This window comes from Primulina huaijiensis, chromosome 11, assembly GCF_012295235.1.
Source record: "Primulina huaijiensis isolate GDHJ02 chromosome 11, ASM1229523v2, whole genome shotgun sequence".
Classification (NCBI taxonomy): Eukaryota; Viridiplantae; Streptophyta; class Magnoliopsida; order Lamiales; family Gesneriaceae; genus Primulina; species Primulina huaijiensis.
In genome coordinates, this window is record NC_133316.1 from 21,784,801 (window position 1) to 21,796,837 (window position 12,037).

At 35.3% G+C, this 12,037-nt stretch overlaps 3 protein-coding genes across 3 annotated transcripts; 1 reads left to right on the top strand and 2 right to left on the bottom strand.

Annotated features, from left to right (window-relative positions):
• Nucleotides 1-557: 557 nt before the first annotated feature.
• On the bottom strand, nucleotides 558-2,164 carry LOC140989055 (protodermal factor 1-like). The gene is made up of 3 exons (XM_073458227.1): nucleotides 1,868-2,164; nucleotides 1,221-1,608; nucleotides 558-1,108 (listed from the first exon to the last, which is right to left on the bottom strand). The coding sequence occupies exons 1-3, from the start codon at nucleotides 1,992-1,994 to the stop codon at nucleotides 763-765; spliced, it is 861 nt and encodes a 286-aa protein (XP_073314328.1). The 5' UTR covers nucleotides 1,995-2,164; the 3' UTR covers nucleotides 558-762.
• A 1,928-nt stretch (nucleotides 2,165-4,092) lies between these two features.
• LOC140987620 (taxadiene 5-alpha hydroxylase) lies at nucleotides 4,093-6,839 on the top strand. Its single transcript, XM_073456197.1, has 3 exons — nucleotides 4,093-5,542; nucleotides 5,671-5,858; nucleotides 6,316-6,839. Exons 1-3 carry the CDS (start codon nucleotides 4,570-4,572, stop codon nucleotides 6,610-6,612), a joined length of 1,458 nt encoding a protein of 485 aa, XP_073312298.1. The 5' UTR covers nucleotides 4,093-4,569; the 3' UTR covers nucleotides 6,613-6,839.
• Nucleotides 6,840-7,097: 258 nt separating this feature from the next.
• Nucleotides 7,098-10,351, bottom strand: LOC140987621 (phosphatidylglycerophosphate phosphatase 1, chloroplastic/mitochondrial). Its single transcript, XM_073456198.1, has 5 exons — nucleotides 9,621-10,351; nucleotides 9,461-9,538; nucleotides 9,113-9,186; nucleotides 8,903-9,010; nucleotides 7,098-7,432 (listed from the first exon to the last, which is right to left on the bottom strand). The coding sequence occupies exons 1-5, from the start codon at nucleotides 10,252-10,254 to the stop codon at nucleotides 7,319-7,321; spliced, it is 1,008 nt and encodes a 335-aa protein (XP_073312299.1). The 5' UTR covers nucleotides 10,255-10,351; the 3' UTR covers nucleotides 7,098-7,318.
• Nucleotides 10,352-12,037: the final 1,686 nt, after the last annotated feature.

Sequence of the window (12,037 nt, forward strand, 5' to 3'; positions counted from 1 at the left end):
TTTCCCTCCTTGTCCTCAGAGATTTAAGTCTAACTACATAGACTCGCATAAAAGGCTAGCCCCTAGATGGGAGAACTTCTCAAACTTAATATCATCTCATATGTACAATCTTTATTAGAGGTATAACAAATTCTTATCTGAAGGGCATCTTTAATTATTTATGATGCGTGTGTAAATTTATTTATTGTTGGCATGCAGCTGGAGGGTAAGGTCAATTACTTCCTCACTGCCAATTAATTAACATCACCCACGACTGTGATAAGTAGATGGTATATTTTTCAACTTTCTTTGTAGATATTGCAACATCCACCACGCTGTCATGCTTAGTTTACTCTTAATGCATTAAAAAATTACCATATTGTATATATGTAACTTTTAAATGGTAGAGTGCATTTTCTTGCAAGTGGTGACATGGGTGAGAGACACCGGTTGAAGACTGAACTTTCTGAGTTTTTATATTCACCGTCAAAAAATCTGTTGTTTTTTTCTAGAAGTATAAATTTGTTGTTTTGATGTCTTGAGAAGTAAATTGTTGAATCCGAAACATGACATAAATATGCAATACAAACAAACGACTAAGATTATTTAAATAAGAAAGCATAAGGTTGGTATCCATCTTGATTCTGTGACATTACAGTAAAGTAAACAATCTCATTCTAAAGGACTTCACACAAACAATCGAAATGCAGCAAGAACCAAACTGAACATGACAGAAGCAGTGATCCATAACATAAAGAATATGACTGCTTTCCAGACTCTTGGCTAGGTTCTACCCTCATTAGCCAGCTTGAAGAGCTGTGCCTGAGCTGATGCTGCCTTGTTTGAGCTAAGAGCCGCGATAAAACTATCCCTGACTTGTGTGGTTGAGTAAGGGAACCTCGCGTGCGCCATGGAGTTGAGGAAAGCTGCAGTCCCTTCCCTGTAAAGTTCTCCATAGCCATCGGTACGTGTGTTTGAAAGAGCCTGAAGCACATTCATGTTAGGACTAAATCCAGGTACAGTAGGCACACCTAATGTGCCACCAATTGTTCCGCCATTAACTGGTCCGCCAACTGTTCCAAGCCAGCCAATTAATCCCCATACAAATGTCGGGTGATTCCTCCAGAAACTGCAATTTACAGGGAAAGTAAGTTAAATACCTTTCTTCTGACTGGATTATATTTTGGATCTGTAAGTATGATTTAGCGCATATATATTTTTTCATGAAAACCTGTACTTACATGCAAGTAAAAGGCGGAGAGGCTGGACCAAAGGAAAATGGAGGTGATGGAGTTGTGACACCGGGAGTGCTTGGAGTCCCTGGGGTGGTGACAATTGGAGGGTTGACGATTGGGGTGGTTGGCGAAGTTCCGCTACCTGGTGTCGGAGTAGTTGGTGTCGGAGTAGTTGGTGTCGTTGGGGACGGGGTTGAGGTTGGAGGGGAGTGGTAGTATCCGCCGCCTCCACTTGGAGTAGAAGGACTAGTTCGGTGATGTCCATGTCCGCCGCTTGGTGGGGTAACGCAGTTGGTTGGTGGAGAACCTCCATAGCTGCCGCTGCCACCTCCATGAGAAGGTGTTGGAGTTGCATGGCCACCTCCTGAACCCTGTGATGGAGGGGTGTATGAACCTGTAACACAAGAAAGCAAAGATGATTTGGCCAATGTTGAAACGCTTATTTATTTTGTTTGTGCTTTGCTTCTTGTAAATCGGAAAGGGTAATCGTAAAAACCATGTAGTTTTGCTTTTAAATATTATAAAGAACGATAGAGATCTTGGTGAGTTTTCATGTGTTCAAAAAAAGTTTTGTTCAAACATGCGTCAAGAAACATCAAAATTGTAAATATGTGTGTGCATGAATGAGTTTATGAGTTGTGTCTGAGAATGACCAGATGGAGGATAGTAGTTTTTCTGATCTTCAAAGTTTGCTGCAGACATGACAGGAATGAGCAAGTGTTGGGAAAGTAACGCAGCCCACAGAAGCAGCATTGCATGCTTACTTTTCGAACTCTCCATTTTTGCAGCCTTTCAAGAAACTAAAGATTGGCTTGAAGAAAATAGAGGAAGAAAGAGTGCTCAGAGTTGAGGAAGAATCCAAAAGACAGCGCAGTCTATATAATGAGTTATCAGAGCCCGAAGTAAATATAAGCTGGTAAACAAGTATGTGGTTAGTTGTATGTGTTGCAGGTGCATTAAAACTGTCATCAAAACACACCAGCAATGTTCTTATTTTTCTAAAAAGAATTTACCCCGCCCTTGGTGTGTGTTTGGCCTTGCAAATCGAAAACCTTTGCGCGCATAGTTTTAGCCATGGCAGGGGTGAACTCAAGAAATGCAACTAGGGGAGAAATATTTTGACGAGGGCAGAAAAATATGGTTTTATAAAAGTCGCACACAATATTTTTAATGCTGTTGCTTGTTTTCCTAAATATTTGACTAGTTTTCACCCATGTCACATCCCATTTTCTTGGATTTAACTGACATCCTAGTTTATATGATTCTCTTACTAGGAACAAAACTTAACGTGTATGTTATGCTCTTCCTAAATCATCACGTCATAATCATTTGTATTTTAAATTTACCTTCTGTTGCAAGTATATAATAGAATTTTAATCTTTCATGATTTCTGCCATTTCCCACTACGGTGAATTAAGGTGGGACAAATTTCTTCACATTTGTGTTCAAATCTTGAATACACTAACTTATATTTGCGTTTATCTATTTTCTTTTTAAAATTATATTTGTTGCATTTCTTGGTTTCCTCTACCTTTCACAGCTCCAAAACTCTCCACGCCTTCATAATTGCGATCCTAAAAAGCCAGTTTCTGTAACAAATAACCATTGGCTGCAGTGGTTTTTCTTCTCAATGAATGGCATCTTGTTTCCATATATATCACAAATTTCTCATCTCAAGTTCGCTCATTTGCTTGGTTTCTTTTAATTCACAAATAAGCCTCGACTCTTATTGAACTTGGACCTCCTTGCATAGATATAGATTAAGAAATTTGTAATTTAATAAAATATTCTTTTATTTTTATCTATATTTTTGAATTCTTAAATGCATCGCCCATAACATAAAAAATATGATTACCGATCGAGTGCGGGCAATGGATTTTACGACACAGTGATGAAAATAAATTAGGTGAATTTAATCGGAGTAATGAGTGTGGCAGAGAAGTAGGTGAAGAGATTGAAAACTGATAGAGGGGAGGCCACATTCAATTCTTATCGTAAATGAATATCTATTTCGAATCCTTTCAATTCTGAGCTCACCCCTGTCAATGCCCTCTTTTGACTACTGTTCCTTGTCTGTGTTATCTGTTCGACTTATATAAAAATGTGGAGTGTGTGGAGTAAGTTGAGCTTGGAGAAGCTAACCAGAAAATCTCAAGACGTAACCAGTTGGAATGCCAACCATTAAGTAAAGATTATGATAACAAATAGAATATTAATCTTGATAACGGAAAGATTTATCAACTTCCATAAAATTTGTTATTAAAAATAAAGATTTTAAATAAAATTTGACAAAGTACCAACCAACAAAGCATGTGTTATATGTCTCTGGGTGAGGGACTTGAACATTTTGGTAAGATTCACTGATCTTCAGAGATTTTTTGAGCACCATTCCCCGTCTGAAGTAGGATTTTACCATTTGTTTATCAAAAAAAGAAATATTCCCCAACATTTAAAATGATTAATATATTCTTCCAGAATCTATATTTTAATAAGAAAACCCCCAATTATTATTTCTTTGCAAAATCTTTCAATCTGGGCCGTCAACAATGCTGTCCACATCCCATGCAGATCCACAACATATGCATGGTTTTTTCTTTTTTGAGTAAGTCTCTTGTAACACGATCTCACGAATCTTTATCTATTAGACGGATCAACCCTATCGATATTCACAATAAAAAATAATATTTTTAGCATAAAAAATAATATTTTTTTCATAGATGACCCAAATAAGATATATGTCTCACAAAATACGACCAGTGAGACCGTCTCACACAAATTTTTGCCTTCTTTTTTTAATAACATATCTTGGAGTGTCCCCTTGTAATTAATCCAACACTTTATTCGATACCCAACTCCTATTTTTTTAAATTAAAAAAAGCATCAAAATTTCACGTTAACATACATTATACTTTTTAAAAATGAAATCACCATACATTAAAAAAAAAAGAAAAGAAAAAAGAAATCACCCAATCAAAATAATTAAGATCCCATATGCATGTATTAGTTGTTGGCTCTTCACCACGTCTTGATTATAATCACAGAAGTATAAAAAGATTCGAGTTCCCACTAAATTAATTATAAAAACAAACCAGATCTCTAGGGATACCCTCGCGATCACGAATTTTAATCGCTATTTGAATGTGCTGTCCAAATAATTTTATTTTATTCTTCAATTTTCAACACTCGACATAATTAATAATTATAATCTAATACAAAGTTCTCATGCATAGCATATATAAACAAAATTAGCAACAGCATTTACCATAGTCGAAACACTAATCAGTGCACAAATAATTTTTTTTTAAAAAAAAAGGAAGAAGAAATTACTCTGATTCTTCCGCTCTCAATCTTATTCATGTCTTCATCAATGAATTTTCTTATTTCTCCATTGTTTTTAGTCATTTTCCCCATCATTTTATCCATATTCTTGATACGATATAACTGGACCAAGAACAAAAGCAAGAAGAAACTTCCTCCAGGCCAAATGGGATTGCCCTGGATTGGTGAAACCTTAGATTTCTACAAAGCACAAAGGAAGAACCAACTGTATGAAGATTTTGTTGAACATCGGATCCGAAAATATGGGAAAACATTCAAAACAAGGCTTATGGGATGCCCCACAGTCGTGGTGAATGGAGCAGAAGCCAATAAGTTTTTTCTGTCAAATGAGTTCAAGTTAGTCGTAAGCTCCTGGCCTGCATCATCAGTGCAGCTAATGGGAACGAATTCGATCATGGAAAAGCAAGGGGAAAAACATCATTTTCTGCATGGGATTGTGGCCAAAAGCCTAAGTTCTTCTGGTCTGGAATCTCTCGTGCCAAAAATATGTAGCATGGTTCAAATTCACTTTGAAAAATACTGGGATGGTGGCGAAAAAACCATCAGTCTTTACAATTTAACAAAAGTTTTGACATTTTCAATTGTGTTGAATTGTTTTCTTGGAATCGAGGTGAAACCAGGGATGTTGGAGATTTTCGAAAGGGTATTAGAAGGGGTGTTTGCTGCACCAATTAATGTTCCAGGATCGAAGTTCTCGAGGGCTAAGAAAGCACGCAAGGATATAGAGAAGATGTTGGTTGACGTTATTCGGAAGAAGAGATTTGAAATGGAAATGGAAATGGAGGGAGGGAGAGGGGCAGCAGAGGAAGAAGGGAGTCTACTTTCTGGATTAGTAGCAGCACTTATTCATGGTGGTATAAGTGAATCAGAGGTGTTGGATAATATAGTTTTGCTTGTATTTGCAGCACATGACACCACGTCGTTTGCCATTGCCATGACATTTAGGATGTTGGCTCTACATCCAACTTGCTATTCTTACCTTCTTAAAGGTACCTTTTAGGTTCAAAGATCTCCCGCTATAATAAAAGTTATACCACATTATGAATACTGAAAACAATCTAATTTTTGCAATTTGGTCACCTAATATATTCTGTTTTTCTTATCATATATATGTTAGAACATCATGAGATTTTGAGCAGCAAAAATGGGGATGAAACATTAACATTTGAAGATACGAAGAAAATGACATATACCTGGCAAGTAGCAAGGGAGAGTATGAGGATTTTCCCTCCCATTTTCGGATCTTTCAGAAAGGCAATTGATGATATTGAATATGAAGGCTTCACAATTCCAAGAGGATGGAAGGTAAAAAGCTTTTAAATAGATGCTAGAGACACAACCTCCTATGTTGAAGGATATACAATAGGAGCAACTACATTATAGTTGACCAAATCTGCACTGTCATAAATAACTTTAATATAAAGAAAATTCACGGAAAGGAAGGCAAATCTGTAAAATCACACGTTTTCTTTTGGTTAAAATAACTAGCCCAGCAAATCTGTCGGGAGTTCAACTGATCAAGATAACTTGTGAACTCAGAGATCTCTGAAGCAGGCATTAAGAAATCATGAAAACAATTAACATAAGTAAAACTAATCATGTTTCGAATCTGAATGAGTTGTTTAGTCACAATTATAGAAGGCCTTAAAGTTAAATTGATTAGCACAAATATAGAAGATATGCGCATGAACACCAATATTAGGTGACCATTACGAAATGAAAGAAAATAATCTTTAAACTATCTTGCTATGCTGTGATGCAGGTGCTATGGACTACATATGGAACACATCACAATGCAAAGTATTTCAAAGATCCTTTGAGTTTTAATCCAAGTAGATTTGAAGAGCCAATTCAACCATATGCTTTTGTACCATTTGGAGGAGGACCTAGACTGTGTGCAGGATACCAGTTGGCAAAGCTAAATATCCTCATATTTGTCCACTATGTAGTAACACGCTATGACTGGTCTTTGGTAAATCCTGATGAGCCAATTGCTATTGATCCACTTCCATTCCCTTCTCAAGGAATGCCCGTTAAGATTTCTCCCAAATTGCCATGAACCCAATATTGTTCGAAATATTGTTTCAAAAAAGAAATGAACATTTGTTCAAAACATGTACTCAAATCATCATTGAAAGTAAGTTATATATATAATGACTAGTGTTTAAACAAATACAAGACACGTACATAACAAACAAGCTGCACCAGTCCTGACAGATATAGCAACAGAATAGTTATATTAATAGCAATTTGTCATTTTAGTCCTTTTGCACCTTCTAAAATTGAAGTTTATTTCTGACATGTTACATCTAACATTTCAAGCTAGTTTTTTTTCAAAGCACAGCATGTCATCATGTAATCCAGACAATAATGAACTTAGACTTGGCATGTGGTAGATCACGAGTCACATGTTTAATATTACTTGCAAGCAAAGACACGTGATTATTGGAATGCTATGCAAAAAGAAAAAAGAAATAAAATGAAATTATTTATTGTAGGTAAACTATACTCATGGAAATGTATTATTGTAGATTAGATCACTCACGTTTGCACCTGATTTCCTTTAAGAATACTTGTAAAGAGATTGGAAGAGCCATGGTCTGAAAGAAAACTGAATGAGATCCATACATATATTTCTCACATGGTATTGGGTATAAGGGAATGTCACAGACAGTTTGCTGTTAATCTGCCTCAAGACATCTTCAATAATCAGTAAGAATAACTAAACAAAGAAAGACTCGGGCTTCTAAGTATCAAAACCTGTATCAAAGTGGTTCATTATTTACACACTTCATTGGATCGGTAAGAAGCCCATGAGTGATTGGCTTCAAGCCTTTCTCAGACCATCTCTTAACAATAGCCACTTCAAGCAGCCTCACCTGTCAATCATTTGTTCTATCATACGTTTTGAAAGGGAAAAGAAAGAAAAGAAAAGGGCAAGATTCTGGGAAAAAGGAATTGTGTAAAGCTGGAATGAAGTAATGCACGAGGGTCGATGCAGATGGCTATTTAAAAAGCTAAGACTCTGGCTTGTATCCATAGTTAAAATTTCCCCCAGATTTTGCCAGCTGTATCAGTTAAGATATGAAGTAATAGAGCACAAATTGGGGGAAAACGTATAAAATGAACCAATCTTTACAATTAATGCTTTATTTTATTGAATTACACTTTTCAATTTTTGGAAACCATATGCAAGAAGCAATTTAACAGAATCAGATTCACGAGGTCGCCTTGTGAAACTACAGCCATTGTTGTGATAACATTGAAGGGGAAAACCAAGAGAACGAACGAAGGCACCATGGCATGGGAGTCATTAGCAGAAAAGAGTGCAAGAAGTGACTTCTTAGTCATTAGAACTATAATTATGCAACCGGCAGGCGGCATGACAACTTGAACTCAAATGCTTTTGAATTCTTTTAGTACTTGACAACTTAAGATGGTGGGCTTAAGTATTGACAAAGTTAATTACATAAAATGTTGTACACTAATTTCAACAGCCAAAAAGGAAACATCTACAGGATCATTTCTTATCCGAAGTGAAAATCCAACAACCTAACCAAGGGATAAATATGGTATACATCTCCCAACTTCTCCCAAAAAATGTCAACTTTTAACTGGAAGTTTTAAATTGGCACATATGACCAAGTTATACTCTCTCACTTCTTCACCACTCATTCCCCTGCATATTTATCTTTTGGTCTCTTATTTCCATCATCTGTAAAACTTCATTTGCATTTGAATTTTTTTAGCCACTATAATTGAGCAAATCCACCGCTCATCCACTTTCCAGTAACTCAATGATCCCTGGATTTTCCTCCAGTTTCATTTACCACAATCTTTGTCCCCAGTAAACATCTCTATTCACTTGTACTTAGATTTAGTTTTAAATAGCAAGGATTATTCGCAGGGTTCGTGTAATTTGAAATATGGAGGTTGTAAACACCATCACAGCCAAGAAACTATTGTTCTTTAGGTGGACAGACTGAATTGGAGGGAAGCTAGAGCAAAGAGAAACATATTTATGGTGAATGTTTTTTTTTTTACTTACCGTTGATCAAACCTCATGGCTCCAAGCCACTGACATCAAATTTCAACAGTAGACCTTCATTTGAGATACTAATGACACCTAACAAGAAGGGAACTTAGCCCAGCTGTAATTTATCACTGAATCCAGTAGATTGTAAAATTGTCGATATTCAGAAGCTAAAAACACTCAACTTTCCACTACATAAGCATCTATCTTGTACCCATTCAGCGTAAATGAGTCCTGAATCCAAACCTTTTATGCTCAAAATCATTAAATTTGCAGAAAAGATTCTTGGGGGATAAAACAAGTTCACTTGACCAACCTGCCTCACAATCAAAGGTTCCTCCGTATGACTCAATGGTTCAGTTAGTATCGTGAAGAGACCATGTCGGTTTCCAAAGACAATATCAGTGAAGGGCCGGTCACCCACCTGTACTTTAGACAATCAATACACTTGATGATGTGATATTCCAAGAGAGAAAGAACAGCCAAAGACAAAATAAATCAATTGGACAAAAATCGAGGATCTCACCATGATAAGTCTTGATGATTCACAACCAAAGTTATTTTCAATTTCTTCAGCGTTTCCACCTGGCTTCTTCCCCCCTGTGTTAATGTAAATACAATTTTGATATCCAAATAACTTTGTCATCCATGGGAACCATTTGATTTCACATTTTTCTTTCATTTGAGGAAAAACCACCAGCATGCGTGGGGGTTGGTTATCATGACTTCAAACAGGTTCAAATAACAATTGTTTGGCGGTTTATCCATTTAAAAACAAATATATATATACATAATTACTTAAAATAAAATAATAGTCACGCCCAACAGTTTAGAACAGCATCGCAGGCTTCAAAAAGAAAAGAAAAACACATACCGTGCCTTATTACTTTGATTCCTATAGCATCCTCGAGGGCACTAGCTTTTCTACCATCAGGATCATACTCACACAATCCTAAAATATCATACTCCGAACATTTCATTCATTCAAAAGAAAAGAAATGTAACGAGAAATTTTAGAAGGTTTCTGAAAGTACCCGCAGAGTTACTGAACACTGCAATATTATCCCCGAACACCAATTTACACTGTTCTATGGATGATGCAAGTGGCGCCCACAAGCTTAAAGAGTAAGGAACAGTGATAGTGTTGTCCTTATCAAAGACCACGCCTTTAAACCCACTATTTTTCAGCTCAGCCCAATTGATATACCTTATATCAGGCACACTAACATGCGGCATCACCAAGTGCCTGTATTTGGATAAAATCCCCACGGAACACGTGATCCCTTCCAAATTAATCCTCTGCCCCAATGCAGCTTTAAAATCCACCCACCACATGATCGATGGAATGTCCCAATCTATCACGGACCCTATCTCTTCTTCACCTTCTTCAAATTGAGGTTCCTGGATTTCAAACGAAGAGTAAAAATCTTGAAAAGGCTTGTGCTTTTCTAGATTCGAGCAATTCGTGTTCTCCGAGTTAAAATGATTGCGCTTCTTCTCTTGCTCCTTGCTGCAGCTGTTTGTGGCGGTGAGTGTGAGAAAGCTGCAGTTTTTGCACTGTATTTTCCTAGGTTTTGAATCAAGTGTTACCTTGCTGTGAAATGGGGGATTTTTAGGGAGAGGATAATAGTAGCATGCCTGCCATGAACCAATCGAAATGGAATGCATATTCAATTCAACATCAGCTCTTTTTTATGTGTTTGGTGAACAATAATAAATTGTTGCAAAAATTTCGTTTCAGTTGGGTAAATTAGGGATTCGAATTTGTCCGTATCTTTGAACATTCTGAACCTCTAAAATCTTCTCAGTTCGTTGGGCTTTTATTTTGTTGGGCCTCATTTCTCTTGGGCCTTATGTGCTCTCTGCTGTAATTCACATTTTGAAAAATTCCCTATTTTTATTTTCTAAAAAAATAATTTAACTCAATTTTCCAACATATGGTTTATATCAGTCACTTTTACTTGTATCTCTATCATATAAACAATTCAATCATGATATATAAAAGTAAATGTGTGATCATTAAATTTTGATCGATGACGAGACAATATCACAAAATTTTTTGTAATTTTAAGTAACCTACATTTGGTGACCAAGGTAGTTATTAAAAGTCAGATGCATATTCTTAATTAACAGTAGATATATATATATGAGAAAATTATAATTTTGGTTATTTATGTTTGAATTATTTGTGATTTCAGTCGTATATGTTATCAAATTTCAACTTTAATATGTTGTTATAATTTTTTATAAATCTAGCCTTTTTTCTACGTGACGATTCTATAACGTTGATGTGTCTAATGTTGTGGCGCAAGCATTTCCTTATAAAAATACAAAAAATTGTAAAAAAAAATGATGAAAATTTCCAGAGAAAGAAAATTAGAATACTTAAATTCAATTATAACAACATAAGAAAACAAAAATCACACGTACGAAAATAATAATATGTATTCTCCTGGACGACTGCACCGTATTTTGAATACTTTGCAAATAAATAGGTCCGAAGGCCTTCCTGAATGTGCTATACGTTTGGTATTAATTAGCTATAACAGATGGAGGTACGGGTACCATCCCTATGTATATTTTGTAGTCGGGATTCCTCGAAAACAGAGAATAATTATAACAGAATATCAAATTCATTCACGAGATAAATTCAACGGTAGGTTTTTTTTTTAAACGATTTCACATATTTTTATTCGATAGATTGATCAACTTTACATGTATTTACAATAAAAAAAACAAAAATTTTGACATTGAAAAATTAATATTTTTTTTCAATGATGACCCAAAAATACGTCTTAAAAAATCGATATATGAGATTGTCTTACAAGAATTTTTATGTATACCGAATTATTTATGTATAATTATAACGAACTATTTTGTAATCTATTTTTGAGCCAAGCATGACATAAAATATAATTATTGTAAATTTGAAAATTATTAGCCAGCTGTCAGCAGAAGACAAATAGACGCCAGATGGAAGTCATGAAACGGAACTGAGCATAAAACTCGAAAACTTTGTGGTAACGTTCGATCGTACCTTCCTCCAAAATAAATTCGTATACGTACCCCCACAAGATATTTTAACCGAGTACAACTTAATTCTAATATAATAATTATTATTATAGTCGTAAAGGTCATCGATATAATACTAATGACTATTTATTCACATAAATTATAATGAGATTTTTCAAATTTTTGAGACGGGTATTCCACCCAATGCAAATATAAAAAAATTATTTTTAAATCAAATTTATTGTTTTTCATGATAATTATATATGAGTCGAGTACTTATTTTATAGATATAAATATGCGAGAGCGTATCACTAATTATATACCATCCAAATAAACCAATAGATTAACAAACTCTCTAATCCACTGCAGTTATTAAACATTTAATAAGTCTATATATATATTAGAGAGGACTTCACTTAAAAATTCAAGAGAAGGAATT

What these genes read in the sequence shown, in the direction of transcription:
- LOC140987621 (XM_073456198.1), bottom strand. Translation starts at nt 10,254, where the DNA reads ATGCATTCCATTTCGATTGGTTCATGGCAGGCATGCTACTATTATCCT. An exon ending in AGTGTTCAGTAACTCTGCGG is followed by an intron (nt 9,539 to 9,620) that starts GTACTTTCAGAA and finishes ATGATATTTTAG; the next exon opens with GATTGTGTGAGTATGATCCT. An exon ending in AATCATCAAGACTTATCATG is followed by an intron (nt 9,011 to 9,112) that starts GTGAGATCCTCG and finishes TCTAAAGTACAG; the next exon opens with GTGGGTGACCGGCCCTTCAC.
- LOC140989055 (XM_073458227.1), bottom strand. Translation starts at nt 1,994, where the DNA reads ATGGAGAGTTCGAAAAGTAAGCATGCAATGCTGCTTCTGTGGGCTGCG. An exon ending in AAACTACTATCCTCCATCTG is followed by an intron (nt 1,609 to 1,867) that starts GTCATTCTCAGA and finishes CTTGTGTTACAG; the next exon opens with GTTCATACACCCCTCCATCA. An exon ending in TCTCCGCCTTTTACTTGCAT is followed by an intron (nt 1,109 to 1,220) that starts GTAAGTACAGGT and finishes TGTAAATTGCAG; the next exon opens with TTTCTGGAGGAATCACCCGA.
- LOC140987620 (XM_073456197.1), top strand. Translation starts at nt 4,570, where the DNA reads ATGTCTTCATCAATGAATTTTCTTATTTCTCCATTGTTTTTAGTCATT. An exon ending in CTATTCTTACCTTCTTAAAG is followed by an intron (nt 5,543 to 5,670) that starts GTACCTTTTAGG and finishes TATATATGTTAG; the next exon opens with AACATCATGAGATTTTGAGC. An exon ending in CAATTCCAAGAGGATGGAAG is followed by an intron (nt 5,859 to 6,315) that starts GTAAAAAGCTTT and finishes GCTGTGATGCAG; the next exon opens with GTGCTATGGACTACATATGG.